At 37.0% G+C, this 20671-nt stretch overlaps 1 protein-coding gene across 1 annotated transcript in view; it reads left to right on the top strand.

Annotated features, from left to right (window-relative positions):
- LOC115222137 (proteasome adapter and scaffold protein ECM29) overlaps nt 1-20671 on the top strand; it is a 92696-nt gene that overhangs the window by 33630 nt on the left and 38395 nt on the right. The window contains exons 5-19 of the mRNA XM_029792271.2: nt 217-366; nt 1092-1313; nt 4570-4611; nt 5914-5992; nt 6421-6540; nt 6864-6949; nt 9402-9477; nt 10794-10910; nt 11972-12094; nt 13288-13391; nt 14732-14858; nt 15145-15225; nt 16159-16378; nt 17649-17740; nt 19603-19737. Coding sequence (XP_029648131.1) covers nt 217-366; nt 1092-1313; nt 4570-4611; nt 5914-5992; nt 6421-6540; nt 6864-6949; nt 9402-9477; nt 10794-10910; nt 11972-12094; nt 13288-13391; nt 14732-14858; nt 15145-15225; nt 16159-16378; nt 17649-17740; nt 19603-19737 — 1774 coding nt within the window. The remainder of the gene's footprint in view (nt 1-216; nt 367-1091; nt 1314-4569; nt 4612-5913; nt 5993-6420; nt 6541-6863; nt 6950-9401; nt 9478-10793; nt 10911-11971; nt 12095-13287; nt 13392-14731; nt 14859-15144; nt 15226-16158; nt 16379-17648; nt 17741-19602; nt 19738-20671) is intronic.

The raw sequence follows: 20671 nt of genomic DNA, 5'->3' as shown, positions 1-20671 counted from the left end.
ACAAGTGCCTGTCCAACAGTGACTTCATCATCCATACTCTCAACAATACGCTCTTATCTTTTTACACATGCCACCGGCACAGGTGCCAGTAGGGCGACATTGGTAACGATCACGCTTGATCTTCTTTAAAATGGAAAGTAAAATAGAACTCTTAATGGATCTTTTTAGTGTATCCCTAATGAAATTGTTTTGTTTTGTTTTTCTTTTTAAACACAGTTTATTCCAGTTGTTGGTGCCAGCTTTACAGCATGTGAAAATTCCAAGTGATCCTTCCAAACTTGAACAGATGTATCAATTCTCAGAGAGACCAAATATCAGCCGATTGTTTTTGGACTATGTAATGGATGTGTTGCTGTTACCTTACAAGTAAGTGTCTTTGTAAACATACTGATAGAGAAATTGTATTGACATACAAAAAACAACACACATCTCAAAAGTAAACCGACACACCTCATTATACTGTATTATCTGTGTGGACACTACTCATTAGTAGAATGCCTAAATGAGGTAAATAATTAAAACCTGCATGAGGCATGTCTAGATTAAGTATCTAAATGCATCATTAGACTATTTTGTCGTTAGAAATAAATCTTTCAGAAATGATGGTATCTGCTTTCTTTTGAGGTGTGTGTGTGTATATATATATATATATATATATATATATGTTTAAATATTTGTTGTGCAAGATTTTTTATATATATATATATATATATGTATGTATAATTATATGTGTGTATATATATATGTATGTATAATTGTGTGTGTGTGTGTGTGTGTGTATATATGCATATAATTGTGTGTGTGTGTGTCAAAATGTGACCTCGTGTGTACCGTTGGCAATTTTTTTTCCTCTGTCTTCCCTTCTCTGGATCTTTCCTTCTATGTTTCCGACGAAGAGCTCCACTCGAAACATTAAACCCTCCTTCTTTCCTTCTTTCCTGAGCGTCCAATAATACTATATTTGTTCCACGTCCTCGCATTGTTGTGTTTTTTTTGTGCTTTCTTGTTTGGATTAACTATATATATATATATATATATAATTATGTGTGTATATATATATATATATGACACCCTAACTTTTCTATCTACAGTGCTCATGCAACAGTGACGTCTGGGGATAATTCTACTCCTGCTATACCACCCCCAGGAATGAGCGAACAATCATTGAAAAGGGTTACAGGCGACAATCCCCTAAAGCCAGAAGAGTTAGAAAAATGCAAACTGGGTATTTTGAATTTCCTAGGTTCCGGTATCTTCCCTGATGAGAAAGTTGTTTGCCATTACATCATTGGTGCTGCTGACACAAGACATAGGTAAGGTTTACACTCAGAGTTTTTTCTATTTTATATTAAATGTCATCTTTTTTATTACAACAGGGTGCCCCACAAAAAACCAGGTAATTTGGTACAGTTTATTTAATTGTTGGAAACAGAAATCGATCAACATCAATGGAAATTGCAGCTGAGATACCAGTGCCGGTGGCACGTAAGAGAGCCGTCCGAACGTGGCCGTTGCCAGTGCTGCCCCGACTGGCCTCATGCCGGTGGCACGTAAAAAGCACCCACTACACTCACGGAGTGGTTGGCGTTAGGAAGGGCATCCAGCCGTAGAAACATTGCCAGATCAGACTGGGCCTGGTGCAGCCTTCTGGCTTCCCAGACCCCAGTTGAACTCTGGCAAAATTTCTTGGCATATTTTCAGTCCCCAAGTTGGATGTTCTTTCTTAAGGAGAACAATCACCTTGAGTTTAAAATTTGATAACTGTGGCATCCTGGAATTTAAAAAAAGGAATTAGAAAATTTACGTTGGTTAATTAAAATGCAGTAAAATTCATGTATAAAATACATAACGTAAATCTAAAATTTCCTGTTTTTTTGTGACGTTTCCATTCAGTTTTTTAATACAAATGCATATCGTCTTTCATAACACTGCTGATTGCAGGTTTCCATTCAGTTTTTTAATACAAATGCATATCGTCTTTCATAACACTGCTGATTGCAGGTTTCCATTCAGTTTTTTAATACAAATGCATATCGTCTTTCATAACACTGCTGATTGCAGGTTTCCATTCAGTTTTTTTTTATATTGGTTTCAAATTTTGGCACAAGGCCCACAGTTTATGGGAGGGACTAAGTCAATTAAATCAACCCTGATGCTCAACTGGTACTTACTTTCTCAACCCTGAAAGGATGAAAGGCAAAGTCAACTTTGGCAGAATTTGAACTCAGAATGTAGAGATGGATGAAATATCATAAAGAATTTCACCTGGCATGCTAACAATTCTGCCAATTCACTGCCTTTTTTAATATTTTTTAATATTAATGAATGTCCATATTCTCAATATTACTATGAGGTGCTTTCTGAAAGTTTCTAGACTTTTTCAAGAGAGACATTTAATCATTTCAAATAAGTACAAAACTGATCTTCAAAGTAGGATCCTTTGACTTCAGTGCACGTGCTGAGGTGCTCCAACCATTTTGTGAAGGCCTCACAGAAGCCCTCCAAAGTCAAGGTGTCCAGGACTCTTGTCACAGACCCTATCTTCTCAATGCCTTCAAAATGATTGCCCCCGAGGTTCTCCTTCAGCTTGAGGAACAACCAAAAGTCACAAGGAGCAAGGTCAGGACTGCAGGGAGGGTGAGGAACAGTTTTGATTCCCATTTCTGTCAAGTATTTGGTTACAAGGATGGGATTGTGACCGGCAGTGTTTAGTAGGGTGTGTTACAGCTGTTTTCTTCAGTCTGGAATTTAAAAAAATGTTGGCACATCCACTTATGAGATGTATAGAAATGACATGCCAGTGGCACGTAAAAAGCACCATCCGATCGTGGCCGTTGCCAGCCTCGCCTGGCCCCTCCTGTCGGTGGCACATAAAAAGCACCATCCGACCGTGGCCGTTTGCCAGCCCCGTCTGGCACCTGTGCCGGTGGCACGTAAAAAGCACCCACTACACTCACGGAGTGGTTGGCGTTAGGAAGGGCATCCAGCCGTAGAAACACTGCCAGATCAGACTGGGCCTGGTGCAGCCTTCTGGCTTCCCAGACCCCAGTTGAACCGTCCAACCCATGCTAGCATGGAAAACGGACGCTAAATGATGATGAGATTACAGTAATCTAGGACAGTTATAAGTGCTTCTCACGAAAATGTCTCAAAATTTCTGAAACGCCCCTCATAAATACTAGGTGAATTTTTTTTATTCAGTTTTTGAATATTAAATGCCTTCTTAGTCACCAACTTCACTCTGTAGCCATCACCACCATCATTGCTAAAACTACTGCTGCCAGGGTCATTACCACAGAAACTACTACCTCCAACACTAATACCTATAATCACAACCAATCACAACAATTTATCTGTTTCCTATTATTCCAGTTGCCAAGTCTTCCATTGACAATTTCAACGTTGTAGTCTAAATGCCAACTACATCAATATTATTACCATCAACCACTCTCAATATTATCAATACTTGTGCTGCCAGTGCTACCACTACAGTGGTTAGTGGTAGCAGAAATACTCATGAAGTCCCACTACAATGGGACTTTATTCTGAGTTAACTTACATTAAACTATTCGATTTAGGAGTAAAAAATAAGTGGAGGTGGGGGTGTGAAGACCCCATTTGGTCATGAATGACCATGGGATTGCACCTAGAAAGTTCCCCTCCGAGGCACAAGTCTCTGCAAGGATGTTTAAGAATAACAACAACAGTAGCAACATTAACAACAACTTCAATAAGAACAACAACAACAACAATAGTGGCCACAATAACATCACCAGCTGTTGTTGTGACCCCCTTCGGTCATGAATGACCGTTGGATTGCACCTAGAAAGTTACCCTCCGAGGCACAAGCCTTTGCAAGGTTGTTTCTGGAAGACCAGCAGTCGCCCATGCATAACACCCTCCCCTCTCCACGTCACCAATGTTATCCAAGGGAAAGGCAAAGGTCGATACAGCTTGGCACCTGTGACATCGCAACTCATTTCTACAGCTGAGTGAACTGGAGCAACATGAAATAAAGTGTCTTGCTCAAGAACACAACACGCAGTCTGGTCCAGGAATTGAACTCCTACCTCATGATTGTGAGCTTGATGCTCTAATCACCGAGCCATGTGCCTTCACTCAATTTAGGAGTGACAACTCAATAAAGCCAAGGGAAAAAGATGTTTTATAAACACATTCTACCAGTATACGAAGTTTTAAATTTTTTAGTTACCTAGAAATTATGTTAAAAACTGCCGTTCAAACCGAAAAGATCCGAAACCCTCTGCTTGCTGTTGTCTTTTCCTTCTTTGTTATAATGAATGTAGCAGAATCAGTGGATTTTTCTGGACAAAACACCTTGAGATATTTCATTATACTTCGTAACATTCTGAATTCAAATCCAGTCATGTTTAACTTTGTCTTTCATCCTTTTCAAAGATAATAAAAATAAGGATGTCAGAAACTGTCTGTGTTCCTACCCCTAAAATGTGTGCTTTGGATCAATGTTAGAAAACCATCATAATTATCATCGTCATCACCACCCCAACCTTCCTCATTTGTATATTTATCTATTTATTTCCCCTGTAGCATAGCAACAGCTGGAGATATGGAACTGAAGAAAGTTATGGGGTAAGTAGTTGTTTTATTGATAACCTTGTTGTCTTTGTTACATCTCAGTCATTCTATTAATACAGTGTTCAAACTATTAATCCTAACGTTTAGAGTAGTTGAAAGATTAATCTATACGTTTGTATGTGTGTGCATGTGTTCTCTCTCACTGCTTGGCAACCAATGTTGGTTTGTTTACATCCACATAACGGCAGTTTGGTAAATAGAATAAATAGACCAATAGGATAAGTAACAGACTTTAAAAAATAGTACTTATTTAAAAAAAAAATGGCTGTGTGGTAAGTAGCTTGCTAACCAACCACACGGTTGCGGGTTCAGTCCCACTGCGTGGCATCTTGGGCAAGTGTCTTCTGCTATAGCCCCGGGCCGACCAATGCCTTGTGAGTGGATTTGGTAGACGGAAACTGAAAGAAGCCTGTCGTATATATGTATATATATGTATATGTGTGTGTGTGTTTGTGTGTCTGTGTTTGTCCCCCTAGCATTGCTTGACAACCGATGCTGGTGTGTTTACGTCCCCGTCACTTAGCGGTTCGGCAAAAAGAGACTGATAGAATAAGTACTAAAAGGTGGTGCTCCAGCATGGCCGCAGTCAAATGACTGAAACAAGTAAAAGAGTAGGGTCATTTTGTTTGACTAAACTGTCAAGACAATGGCCCGGACATGGCTGCAGTCCAATGACCAAAACAAATAAAAGATAGATTGATCAAATGAATGATTTAAAAAACTGTCTTTATTCAGGGTGGTGGGGTCATTATGCCAATGATAAACACATGCACTGGTTCTGTTTCATTTCTTTTATTATTATTATTATTATTATTATTTGTCAATGGTTAACCATTTACCCAATCAATATAATTGATTATTTTATAAATCAATTTTGGTCAATCGATCAGCCAGCTGGGTTTGTCAGAGTCCTTTCATTGCCATTTGCTACCTCATCAATGACTTGTCCTCTCTACTCCCTGTCTGACAAACTTAGCTGATTGATTGACCAAACGATCAAACAATCAATTAGTGCATGGTTTTTATTATTGACTTAATAACCCTCCCAAGCTACAACAAAATAACAAAATCTATTTCAACACACTAGTTCGCATCAAGAACCTTGCAAACCAACTACAAAAGCCAAAGATTCTAAAGTCCGTATTTCTCTTATTCTTTAGTCCCATTTTTGCTACAACTTTAGTCAAACACTAATTGTAAATATGGCTAATATTTAAGCGTTGTGAATAAAATAGTGAAAGGATATTCATTGAAATTCTTGTTATTTATTATTTTTTGTTTTTGCTTAATATTCAGGAGTATTAACTGGAATTCCTTGGTCATTATGAATAAACTGTTTTCTATATTTCTCGGAACTACAGTTATTAAAGGAAAAGTAAGTTTATTGATATTATTTTTGTTTTATTTGTTTTGTTTATCATTGAAAGATTTTTTTCTAGGACTTCTATGCTCTTGGTGTTGGGGGTTGACTTGATTTCTCTTCTGCAGGTCTTACAAATAGCAAAGGACCACGTTTCGGACTTCTCCCACTAAGACTGCTTCGCTCAACAGCAACAACAGCATCGCCATACAAGTAATGTTGTTTGTTTCCTGTCTTCCATGGGGGAAATATTACCTTGCTTGGAAACAGGTATGGGTCAGCAACAGGAAAGGATCCAGCTATACAAAAGACAAAAAAAATCTCCTTCACCAAATTCCATCTGACCCATGAAAACATAGAAAAGTAGACATAAAATGAGGATGATGATGATGATAGCTTGTAAAAAAAATAAAATATCATTTATCTTTTCTGTCTCTTAAAAGGAAAGCCAAGTAAAACCAGAATGTAGGAAGACTCCAGCCAGTACACGGATACGGCTGAAGATATTCCCGTACTTTCTCAAGTCAAGAGAAGCCACAAATGTCTTCCCAGCTTGTATACAGGTAAGTAGGACTTTCTAAAGTTCTTTTCTTTTTTTTTTCCAAGTATCTTAAACAGTTTACCAATGGTTTGTCATCACCAATAGGCACAGACGTGGATGTGTGTTTGAGAAGCTTGCTCCCCAACCTGGTGGTCTCAGGTTCAGTCCCACTGCATGGTACCTTGGTCAAGTGTCTTCTGCTTTAACCTTGGGCTGACCAAAGCCTTGTGAGTTGATTTGGTAGATGGAAACTGAAAGAAGCTTATACACACACACCACACACACACACGCAATATTGTGTAATAACAGAAAGGTCATAATGCTCTCTTTTTCTCTAACCTTTAGGTGATTTTCCACTGCCTGTTTGCATCCAACAATCATGCCCGCCTGAGTCTGATGACTGTAGAACTTGTTCACCATGTGTGCTACAAGTAAGTAAAAACTAATCATCAAACCCACTGCCTGCCTTTCCCTTTTTCTAATATTTCAGCTGACCAATATTTTGAGATGTACAAGTGGATAAGTCATTATAGCAGTGGTTCATTTGTCCATTGTTAGATTGTGTTTTTTCTATAGTACCAGTTCACACCCCTCCTGAGGTGTGTTTTGAGAAAATAAAATTTGTCTTAGCAAGAGTTACATTGCCTTTTTTGCCCTTCCTTGTTTGAAATGGTAAAGTGCGATTTGAGGGAAATTTGGCTGCTATTACTTGCAAGTTGAATGACTGGATAGATCAGTGGTTCTTAACCATTTTTTTTTTACCTATGGATCCCTTTGATTCCTATTTTACTCAGGTGGAACCCCATGGCCCTTTGATGTTTAAAAACTCCTGTAATATTTTTATAATTAAATATAAGGGATTGTATTAAAAAATTGTTAAAATATTTTATGTATTGTAGGAGTGGCCGTGCGGTAAGTAGCTTGATTACAAACCACATGGTTCCGGGTTCAGTCCCACTGCGTGGCACCTTGGGCAAGTGTCTTCTACTATAGCCTCGTGCCGGCCAAAGCCTTGTGAGTGGATTTGGTAGATGGAAAACTGAAAGAAGCCCGTTGTATATGTGTATATATGTGTGTGTATATGTTTGTGAGTCTGTGTTTGTTCCCCTAACATCGCTTGACAACAGAAATAACAATATGATCAAAACTAGTTAAAGGATACACCTTTAAAAAAAAAAGGTGTATCATATTGTTATTTCTGTTCTATTTTAACGTGAAACTCTGAGTAACAGCTTTTGTTATATTTCTGCTGCTTTTGAATAAATTATATATATATATATATATATATAAAAACACACACACACAGACGCGTGTGTGTCTTTGTGTTTGTATCCCTCCATCCCCCGCTTAACAATAAGTGTTAGTTTGTTTACCAACTTAGTGGTTCAGTAAAAACAATAGACTAATTCCTGGGAGCAATTAATAAACCATAACCCCTTCATGGCTCTGCTCCAACATGGCTGCAGTCCAATGACTGAAGCAAGTAAGAAAAGAATATTTAAAAGATTTAACATTCTGACATCATTCCAATTGCACCTTGATGTTGGAATAGAGATTATACTCATTGTGGGGAAAAACAACAAAAAATATTGGTACTTAGTTGGTAAGTGGATACCATAGGGAGGCAACTTAGCTGTAGTGTTTCTCATTCAGTATCATGGTTGACTGTTTTGTTGATGCCAAGGGCAACAATATTGCTTTCACCAAAGCTCTGAAGAACAGGAGTCTAATGGTGCATGGTGTAAGAGAGATAATCTCCAGTAGATATGGATGGTCGGATTCTGATTTAACCCTTTCGTTACTATATTTATTTTGAGATGCTCTGTGTTTCTTTCAATTACTTTAAATATAATGAAGAATTTAGTAAAATAACCTAGTTACCATTTAGCTAGTGTTATGAACGTAAATTGTGACTAACGTTTGGTGGAAGATTTTAATTCAAAACTTATGAAAACAAGACATTTGTACTCAGAGCCAGACCCGGTTTCAGTCGGGTTGCTATCAAAAGGGTTAAGCACCCCATACAATTCCTTGTGACTTTCTTTTTTTTTTTTTAAAATTTTCAGGAAATTTTTGCAAATTTATGCTCTACCCACAGGAATTCATACAATTATGCAAGAAATAAAAAAATTTTTTTTTTTTAAATTTTTCACTTCCCCTACCAAATCCTAAAATTTTCGCTCATTTTCAAAATTTTTTGTTTTTTCATGGATCTCAAATACACGCAGTCCGAATGAGCCATTTGTTTCTGTTTATAATTTCAAAATTGTGTCATTAAATGTGTTTATGGGGAGAAAAATATTGTAAAACATCAATACATGTCAGAGTATGAGAAATGAGAAAGGTATCAGGTGGTTGTGAGATGTGCTAAAAACAACAGCTAAATCACCCTTAAATCACACACAAAAAATTTCTTTTACATAATCATATGAATTTCCATGTGTAGGACATAAATTTTCTAAATTTTCTGAAAATTTAAAAAATTAAAAAGTTATAGGGGTTGTTATAAAGGGTTCTTAAACCAGAATTCCAGTGATATTTCTCTACAGAAATATGGTGAGGGTTCAGAGGCAATAGAATCAAAAGATTTACAATAGTGACTTTCAACTTCTTGATTTTGAGTTCAAATCCCACCAGGATCAGCATTATCCTTCATTCCCCCTGAGAGTCAGTAACAAAAATATTATTGATATCTATGAGGTAGATGTTCATTTAAGTTATTGGACAAAGTTCAAACCTTTCCAAAACTTGACTCTATGCTTAATAAAATAAGTACCAGTAATATACTTGGGTCAATCAGTCATTTCTCATTTTACTTGTTTATCAATTTTTTTTTAATAATTTTTTTTTGTATGATATTATGAATTATTTCTCTCATTGCAGTGCATCAGATGTTGTTTTCAAACCGATAAGTGCAGAATTGTTATCTAGTATGGTAAAAGTTCTAAAAAGCTCAAAGGTAAATTAAATGCATTTGTCATTTTTATAAGTCTCTGTTTCTATAGTAACATTGATGTACCAGACAGTTGTCTGGGTTCCATTTGAATGTTATAAAATGAAAAATCCCATGTGTTTGTTTAAAACTTAACATTAGCTATTGATTTAATTAATTCTAAATGAAGTAGTAATCTTTTTTAAATATTATAAAGTATTTTGTATATTGTGCAGGTGGCACATAAAAAGCACCATGTGAACGTGGTCTGTGCCAGTGCTCCCAGACTGACTTCCATGCCAGTGGCACATAAAAAGCACCGTCTGAATTTGGTCTATACCAGTGCCCCCTGACTGGCTCCCGTGCCGGTAGCACATAAAAAGCACCATCCAAACATTGTCGATGCCAGTGCCCCCTGATTGGCTCCTGTGCTGGTGGCATGTAAAAAGCACCCACTACACTATCAGAGTGGTTGATGTTAGGAAGGGCATCCAGCTTTAGAAACATTGCCAGATCAGATTAGAACCTGGTGCAGCATACTGGCTTGCCAGACCTCAGTCAAACCGTCCAACCTATGCCAGCTTTGGTTTCAAATTTCAGCACTAGTACAGCAATTTTGGGGAAGGAGTTAAATTGATTACATTAACCCCTGTGTTCAGCTGGTACTTATTTTATCAACCCTGAAAGGATGAAAAACAAAGTCAACCTGTTCAGAGCTTGAAGACAGATGAAATGTCTCTATGCATTTTACCCAGCATGCTAATGATTCTGCCAGTTTACTTGCCTTAATATATTTAAATACATAAAAACTTTTTTTTTTCTTTTGTTTTATTTGACAAAGTTCTTCGTTATCATTCACAACCTTTTTTAGCCACCTTGACTGGCTTCTGTGCTGGTGGCACATAAAAAGCACCAACCGATCATGGCTGTTGCCAGCCTTCCCTGGCACCTGTGCCGGTGACACGTAAAAACCACCCTCTACACTCATGGAGTGGTTGGCGTTAGGAAGAAGGGCATGCAGCTGTAGAAACTCTGCCTGATCAAGATTGGAGCTTGTTGCAGCCCCCTGGTTTCCCAGACCCCGGTTGAACTGTCCAACCCATGCTAGCACGGAAAACAGATGTTAAACGATGATGAAAGAACTTTGATGAACAGCAAAAAAATAAATAAATAAATAAACGATTGACTGTTTAATCAACAGGTTAAATAAATGAAAGTTAGTTGGCTAGATATTTAACGAACTGACTGATAATAAAGGATTTGATTCTGTTATGAAAATATTATTTGTTAAATTTGCTTTTTAGTTTATTACCTGTTCTCTAACAGCATATTCTATTTTGCAGGATGATAAACTGCGTGCACTTACCTATGTTGCTATAGGCAAAATTATAAAGAGGTGCCCAAACCTCGTTGCCAATGATATAGCTTTGATAAAACAGTTTTTTGAAGCTGTTTGCACAGTACGTAATTCCTTTTTCCTTATTATTGCTCTCATCATTTGTTATCGTTAATATTCAACTTTTGAAATTCATGACAAATTAAACATGAAATTCATTTATGATTAAATATTGAAAAGATGCTTTTTTTTTTCTTTTTTTTTGTTTTGTTTTTTGAAGTAAATATTTTAGAATTTTTTTTATTTTAGTTTTTTGTAGATTTTAGTTTTGTTATTTAGGTAGTTTAAACTGTCGAGAATTTAAATATTTTCCAAGTTACAAAACTCTTGTTAAATCATTTAAACTTTTATTTCTGTTGAAATGCACCACCTTTGTTTCAAAAAATTTTGAAAATTACAAAGAGTTTAGTAAAATCATTTTTATATTATTAAACTGGTGTTTAGAACATAAGTTTAGAATTAATTTTTTTATATAGGTTATGGACCTATACATAGTAAATCTCTCTTTTGTTATATACTCAATGGACACAAAGGAATTCCTGAAATAAAATCCAATGACATTTATATCCATACTGTTGATGACATCAGATAGCCGCCGACAGTGAACATGCTTTAATAGGCATACTACTAGGTGTATATGCAAGTCTCAAATAATTACTTATGTATGTATATATGTGTGTGTGTGTATTCTTGATTAGCCAAGAGCTAGTGATGTACTCAGTTAGGTTCAATTAATCGTTTACATAACCTGAATATCTTTCTGCTGGTACATTGGTACCTGTGTATGTTTAGAACATAAAGTTTGTATCAAGGAACCAAGGGTGGTCTCAGGTGCATTAGTACCAAAAGGGTTAACATAAACATACTAAAAAACATATTACCATTTGGAGACGATGTTACTATATTTGATAGCATATATGAAGCACCCTTTTTTCCAAAATAATGTCTCAGGAAAAAAAAAACCTGGGATCCTATTTGTGAGGTTGGGCCTATATTACATGCTTTAACGCACAAAAAGCTTTTATCCTCTGAACATGTGTTGCTCAAATAGATGAGATTAATGTATTAGTAAATTTAATCTCAAGTCACCATGGGAAGATTTCAGTATTATTCTTCTATAATTAGGAAGAATCTGAAATTCGTCTTGCTGTCCAAGAATCTTTGAGTTTGATGGCGTCAGCATTTAAAGGCCAAAATGAAGAGAACAAGAAATTAATGGAAGAACTCATTATGGAAAACATTGAAGAGGTATCTAACTTGATGGCACTTTTTGAATTGTTTTTTTTTTGTTGTTTTGTTGCTATTTTTTTTTTTGTTGCATATTCTTTTATCCTTTTATTAGTTTCAGCCAGAGGTTGTAGCCATGCTTGGACACTAATTGTTTATTTTAGTTTCATTTCTCAGCTCAGTCTCTGGAATTGGTCCTGATGAAGTTTTGAGTTGGACAAAGTTTCCATTCTTTGCATTTCTTATCATTGAACTTCCCTTAATTTTAACATATATCCCCCTATATTTTTATACTTTTTATAGTTCTTTATTTACTGAAAGGTAGACTTAGATTCATTACAATTTTAAGGACTCACAGTAAACAGCCTCATACACCTCTCAGCTTTTTGTGCTTCAGAGTTGGGTGTTATGTCTCAGCTCATTACATTTCTATTGAAATAAATTATGTAAACTTTGATGTGACCAATACCATACCATCATTTATATTATTTATTTATAAGTTAGCACCCAGTACACTCTGTAAAGTGGCTGGCATTAGGAAAGGCATCAGCTGTAGAAGCTATACCAAAGCAGACATTGGACCTCAGTGCACTCCTTTAGCTTGCTAGCTCCTGTCAAACTGTCCAACCTATGCTGAATGTTGAATGGAGAAAATGGTGCTGAAGTTGGTTAGTTATGTGCTTAAAAGAAGGCGGCGAGCTGGCAGAAACGTTAGCATGCCGGGCGAAATGCGTAGCCGTATTTCGTCTGCCATTACATTCTGAGTTCAAATTCTGCTGAGGTCGACTTTGCCTTTCATCCTTTCGGGGTCCATAAATAAAGTACCAGTTACGCACTGGGGTCGATGTAATCGACTTAATCCCTTTGTCTGTCCTTGTTTGTACCCTCTGTGTTTAGCCCCTTGTGGGTAGTAAAGAAATAGGTATTTCGTCTGTCTTTACGTTCTGAGATCAAATTCTGCTGAGGTCGACTTTGCCTTTCATCCTTTCGGGGTCGATAAATTAAGTACCAGTTACGCACTGGGGTCGATGTAATCGACTTAATCCCTTTGTCTGTCTTTGTTTGTCCCCTCTATGTTTAGCCCCTTGTGGGCAGTAAAGAAATATATGTGCTTAAAAGTTTAAGCTGTATTAAGATGTTTGTTTGTTTGTGTTGTTGTACGTTGCCCAACTTGTAGTCTTCTGAGATCTTGCTTTGTCATTTTGCTTCCCCAGGAAATGTTCCAAGCCCGAGCAGTTTCAGTACAGTATGCCAGATCCGTGTTTCCCGATGACCACATCCCATCAAGATATGTTCTCTTGCTTGCATCTGGAGACGTGTAAGTTGGATATCATCATTCATCATCATCATCGTCATCCTCATCACCACCACCACCACCATCATCATCATCACCATCATCATCATCACCAACACCATCACCATCATCATCATCACCTCCACCATCATCATCATCACCAACACCATCATCACCACCTCCACCACCATCATCATCACCACAACCTCCACCATCATCATCACCACCTCCTCCACCACCACCACCATCATCATCATCATCATCATCACCACCATCACCATCATCATCATCATTACCACCACCATCATCATCATCACCTCCACCATCATCATCACCACCTCCTCCACCATCATCATCATCATCATCATCATCACCATCATCATCATCATCATCACGGTCAGCAGTATTACCATCATGATCTAAGCCAGAGACCCTTAACTCCGGCCGGAGCACCTGCTTGGGAGGCATTGTGAACCCCCACATAGAAGTGCTGTGGAGGGTGCTGTGTGTTTAGGGGGTTCATGTTTTTACTTAGAAATAAAATATTTAAAACACATTTTAAGAAAAATCTTGGAATTAGAGTATGTGTTGGATATTGTGTTATCAGTGAGCAGAGAATATGATTGAATGGTGTGCTAAGGTCCTGTGTAATTTTATTATATAAGTCCTTGTTTTCTTTAGTTGTTTCTATAAAAAATTTTACTTGCACTTATCTAAAAAGAGAACTTATTATATGACATTGGCACTAATGAGGTCACAATGTTATTTGGAAGACAAGACTCCCCCAATGGAATCAAGAGCAGTATCGAAGGGGTTGGCTTTATGTCGCCCGGCGTTGCTCGGGTTTGTAAGGAAAATAACTATATAAGCATTTTTAGAGAGTTACTTCCCTTATATAATCCAAGCAAAAATCATTAAAAATGCGGAAAAATGGTGATAATTTTTTTTAAATCATAGACTCATCGTAGATGTGCGCTAATTCCCAGAAGGGCTCGATATGAATGACGACTATAAGATACCCGCTTTTGGTTAAACTGCACCGCAAAATGTGGGAGTAGTTAGGAATCTAAATCAGAGGAGACAGAGTCTCACACACACAACTTGAATTTTATATATAAAGATGATGAGAGGTTAATATATGAATAGAAGGATCAAATTAAAAGACTAAGCTACTTTTGGTGGGATTTGAACTCAGAACATCTAAGAAATTTATCTAAATATCAGTAGACATTCTATTCTATCTGCCATTACACTACACTTACTCAGCATAAAAATCGCTTTACAGGACTAATCTTTGCTCAATGTTGTGAAATATGTTTTTGTTTTGTAGTCACCATAAACATTTTCTTTTATTTTTCTTACAGAAAAGAAGACATCCGAAATGAAGCCATGAAGACGTTACATTTAACAAAACAGTACAGTAAGAAAGAGACCAAAGAACAATTTGCTCTCCCAAGCTTCTGTGAAATGGTCAAATATATTCATGATAAGGTACATAATTGATAAACTGTAGTTTTTTATTTTTTTCTATTTTTTTTTACAGGATTTTTTCCCCACTCTGAATGTAAGACAAGGTAAATGTGTGACAAAGTCATCATCATCATCGTTTAACCTGTTGATGATACAGAAAGGTTTCTAACATTACAAGAGTTCGTAAAAATATACTTCTGAGTAACACCTGCAGTTTTTGCATGGGGTCAAGCATCTTCTATGTATATTTCACCTGTAAATAGAGATTTTAGATTTGTGAACATATTTTCTATCACATCTTTTTCAGGCTCAACAGAAAATTGAATCAAAGGTTGGTTATGTCATCGGCAATCAAACCTTACCTTTCTCACCTGAAGCATTTACACAGGTAAGTTACATTTTTCATTCTACTTCCTTTTTATAGATTTCTAACCCTTTAGCATTTAAATCGGACACATCCAGCACAAAATATTCCACCTGTTTTATATGCAAACTGGCTAGATCCAGCCTCTCACACCTACCCTACAATGTCATTCTCAAAATAAGCAATCACATCACTGAAATCTCAAAGCTTATTTTATAAGCACTTTGAGAGAACATGTTTCAATGACTGGAAATGTGTTAAACTATGCAAAACATTGGAGAAAGAAACTTAACTGTTTTTTTGCAACAAAAGCATTTGAAGCAAAATTTTTACACATGCACAGGAGTGGCTGTGTGGTAAGTAGCTTGTCTACCAACCACATGGTTCCAGGTTCAGTTCCACTACGTGGCACCTTGGGCAAGTGTCTTCTACTATAGCCTCGGGCCGACCAAAGCCTTGTGAGTGGATTTGGTAGACGGAAACTGAAAGAAGCCCGTCGTATATATGTATATATATGTATGTGCGTGTATGTTTGTGTCTCTGTGTTTGTCCCATCCAACATCACTTGACAACCGATGCTGGTGTGTTTATGTCCCCGTTACTTAGCGGTTCGGCAAAAGAGACTGATAGAATAAGTACTGGGCTTACAAAAGAATAAGTCCCGGGGTCGAGTTGCTCGATTAAAGGCAGTGCTCCAGCATGGCCACAGTCAAATGACTGAAACAAGTAAAAGAGTAAAAGAGTAGACCCGTAAAATACTACCGTATGTCCTCAATTTACTATTTTGCTTGCTAGGACCCCAGTTGAGAACCCCTGTTTTGGAGTGTTTCGTACTTTTGATTTCTTTCCTCCACACAAATTTACTTGCCTGATAATATCAGACATTCCAGCTCTCATTTCTTAACATTGTCACTGTTTCTTTTTAAACAGAAGCCTTTCTTTCTTTCAAATTTTCAGATCATTTTGTTTTTGAGGATGTGTTTGGCTAACAATGCAGGTGCTGTAGAAAACATAGATAGTGAAGAATCGGCCAGTAACATTCAACAGCAGCAGGCACCACTAATTAGTAGCTATGTGATCAAGCTACTTGATGAAGGAGCCAGTCTTCCAAATAAGCTGGATGGTCCTGTGTACATGTACATCAACCTTATACAGCAATTGCTACCCTCTATTAGAGGTAAGAAGTCAACTTTCCTTAATGTGTTTCTAAAGTTAGCTACCAGATTCGGAAATAGTTATCAAAATAATACTTATATTGCTCATCATCATCATCATCATTGTTTAACATCTGCTTTCCATGCTAGCATGGGTTGGACGATTTGACTGAGATCTGGCAAACCAGATGGCCGCACCAGACTCCAATCTTGATCTGGCAGAGTTTCTACAGCTGGATGCCCTTCCTAACGCCAACCACTCAATGAGTGTAGTGGGTGCTTTTACATGCCACCGTCACGAGGGCCAGTCAGGCGGTACTGGCTCAAGAGTTAAATTGTGGCCATGTCGGAGCATCACTTTAAAGGGTTTTAGTTTTTCATATCACCCCCTCTAGTCATTTTTTTTTTTTAATGTCTGGTGTTTATTTTAGTGATTTCAACTTATCATGCCACTAAAGTAGGGGGCAGTATTTTTACAAGCAGTACCAACATAAAGACAAGCACACACGCATATACATGTGTGTTGTGGGGGAGATCTACTCAGTTTCTGTCTGCCAGTTGCACTCAAGGCATTTGTCTGAGTATGTAACAAAAGATACTGGCTCGAAGTGCCACGCAGCAAGACTGAAGCTGAACTCACTTGGTTGCAAAGTGAACTTCTTAATCACACAGCCATGTCTTATGATCAGACATGACTCTTTTATTTGTTTCAGTCATTTGACTGCGGCCATGCTGGAGCACCACCTTTAATCGAGCAACTCGACCTCGGGACTTATTCTTTTGTAAGCCCAGTACTTATTCTATCGGTCTCTTTTGCCGAGCCGCTAAGTAACAGGAACATAAACACACCAGCATCGGTTGTCAAGCAATGCTTGGGGGACAAACACATACACATATATATATACATATATACGACGGGCTTCTTTCAGTTTCCATCTACCAAATCCACTCACAATCTTTGGTCGGCCCGAGGCTATAGAAAACAATTGCCCAAGATGCCACGCAGTGGGACTGAGCCCGGAACCATGTGGTTGGTAAACAAGCTACTTACCACACAGCCACTCCTGCGGATATTTTATTTAAATTTCATAAACCGAAGAAACATAAAAATAATTTTGGTATCAGTGGCTTAAAGAAAAAATAAGTTTATGTATAAATTAAATTCAGCTCATTTGAAGGAGGTTTTAGACAAAAATAAAAACTTTATTGATGAGAGAACATGGAAACCAAAAGCCAGAAATTGACTTGCTCCACATTGTTGCTCATGTTGTTGTATGTTTATATTTTATACAGATGGACGTCTCATGTACTGTTTACTAGAAGTGATAGCAGGAGCACCAACCTACCTTGCTTCTTTGTTCTCTAATCAACTCGACTGGATAAAGGTGAGAATAAAGTAACATCATTTAAGTTTACCTGACAAAAGCAAATCACTGTGATGATAATGCTGGACAGTTTTTATATAAAAATCTGCTGTTGACAATACGAAAGAGCATTTTGTTTCACAATATGTAACAGTTGCTGGAAGAAGATGAGTCGGTAGAATTGTTAGCATGCCAGGCAAAACGCTTAGCGGCTTTTCATCTGTCTTTATGTTCAAAATCCACTGAGGTTGACTTTGTGTTTCATCCTTTTGGGGATCGATGTAACTAACTTATTTCCTACCCCCCGAAATTGCTGGCCTTGTGCTAATATTTGAAATCAGTATTTATTGTGGCATTGCATTTTCCTGTTTCTCAAGTACTGTTCACTAAAGATTCGTGTCTTGAATGACTGAAATTTCTATGAGGTTTATAACAGAATATGCAGTCTGATTAGCTTAATATACAAGTACAACGAAGATTTCCCAGAATCTTTGGTTCCAAAGCCTTTCTAGATTACTCATTTTTCCAAGCCAGGAGTTGTCTCCTTGGTCAGTGCACTCTGAATTGAACAAATATTGATTTCAAATTTTGGCGGCACAAGGCCAGCAGTTTTGTGGGGGGGAATAAGTTGGCTATATCAACCCCAGTATTCAACTGGTACTTATTCTATCGACCCCGAAAGATGAAAGGCAAAGTTGATTCTGGTGGAATTTGAAATCAGAATGCAAAGATGGACAAAATGTTGCTAAGCGTTTTGCCCAGTGTGCTAACAATTCTGCCAGCTCACTGCCTTAAATTTCAACAATTAAATGAAATACAGGTACTTGCACATTAGCTTACATTAGTACCAATTAGAAGAGGTTCTGAGCCATCAGTGTCTGGAAAATTGATGTTGTACATGTATGTATATACATATAATATAATATAATGAAATTATTGTATACAGTGCTCAGGTGCACCACAACTTGTCAAAAGTGCGTATAAAGCATATGCAGTAATGTACAAATGTCTGGAAAGTGAACAGTTTATGAGTCAGATACAAGCTTGTGTGTGTATGGAGGGGAGAAAATCAGGTGTAGTGTTGGCGAATCTCAGGAAGCATGGAAGTTTTGAAGGATGCAGTGCTCCGACAACTAATAACTGATGCCGGCAGTTTGTTCCATGCTTCAGCAACTCTTAGCGGGAAAAAATGTTTCCAAAAGTCATGGGAACTGTGCTGTTTTCTGACTTTGTAAACATGTCCACAGGTGTTAGACAGGTGGAGTTTGAAAAGGTGCTCAGAGTTATTGTTTGTAAGATATATATATATTATTTAATAAACACAGTAAATATTTTTATGAACTGCTAATAGTTTCATGCAATGAAAACAACTCAAACAGCATTTTATAACAAATCTAATGACTTCACACAATCCTCAGTCTTTGCCCACATGGTATAACAAGCTAAAATAGAACAATAGAAACTATATGTGTATATATATATATAATTATAACTCAGGGTATCTACAAGATACCAGCATGCTGAAAATAGCAGCCAGGATCTGACTCTAAAACCACCTTAAGTGTTCATATAGCACAAGGAGAGAAGACAAAATGAAACTAGTAAAAAATTACTGGATAATTCCAGATCCCGGATTTCTGACTTTGCATTTAGAAATGCTTTGCCTCATCAGTGGAATATACGCAGAGAGAAACATAAATGCATATACAAATACTTACATATACAAACGTATACATACATATATATGCAACATGACCAGTTTAAAATGCCCACTTCTTAATTCCATGTGCGATATGGTTAAAACAAATATATATATTAGGCTAATAGATGTGTGTGTATGTTGAAATTTGTGTGTAATATATGTTCTTCTTGATTTTCCATAGCGTCTGTCTTGTTCAACCAAAGATGATATGACTGAACACGCTGCACAATTGTATTCAATTGTGTTACACAATACTGCAGATAATAATTCCATTGTAAAGAGTATATCTGAATTCTATGAAAACCTCGATACTAATGTAAGTAAACATTCATTATTTTATTTCTAAGCAAAACTTTTTCCCCCCCTCTGGTATCTCATCATCATCATCATTCAACAACCACTTTACCATGCTTGCATGAATCAGACAAAATTTGTTGAGGTAGATTCTCTGCAGCCAGATGCTCCTGTTGTCAGTCCTCACCTGTTTCCATATATAAAGTAATATTTTCCCAGAGCTAAACATGTTTTGTATGGAAGACTGAGAAGGAACAACCTTACTTGCCGTAAATCCTCGAGTATAATCTGCATTTTTTTCCCAAAATTTAAAGGTCAAAAGCCCTAGTGCATACTATATACGAGGTTAAAAATGAAAATTATTTTCTAAGCAATGTCCGAGTCTCTATTTGCTGTCCAGGATGTTTATTTAGACGCATTTTGTGATGTCGGGCACGAAAATACCTTAAATCATCCATAACTTGCAGTTAGCAACATTTATTAAACGTTATTACTGTTATTTCTTTATTTTCTGCAAACAAAATGCACAGAAAGCTACATGTTTGATTTATGTTATATATACAATAATAATAATAAAGGACATTACCGCATACATTATGTATTTTGGGGAAGGACTGCACACAGAAAAGCAAAACAAAAAATATTTAGCTTAATGAAGATAACAAAAAGAGCAATGGAACCAGTGGTCATTGAGGATACCTAGATCAAAGATTTATCGCAAGTTATGTCATTATTTAAATGTATTATGTCAAAGTGGAAACTATTTGACATTGTAAACTTCAGCATCAATTACTTAATGTTTCATTTAAGATGTTTTACTATTATTATTATTATTATTATACTAACAAGCGTGGTTGGTGTGATAGGAAGTTTACTTCACAGCCGCATGACTTTAGATTCAGTCTCACTATGTGATGTCTTTGGCAAGTGTCTTCTACTATAGCCTCAGGCTGACC

This window comes from Octopus sinensis, linkage group LG19 (assembly GCF_006345805.1).
Source record: "Octopus sinensis linkage group LG19, ASM634580v1, whole genome shotgun sequence".
Lineage (NCBI taxonomy): Eukaryota > Metazoa > Mollusca > Cephalopoda > Octopoda > Octopodidae > Octopus > Octopus sinensis.
The sequence above is the reverse complement of the archived record's forward strand: the minus strand, read 5'-3'. Positions and strand labels throughout refer to the sequence as shown.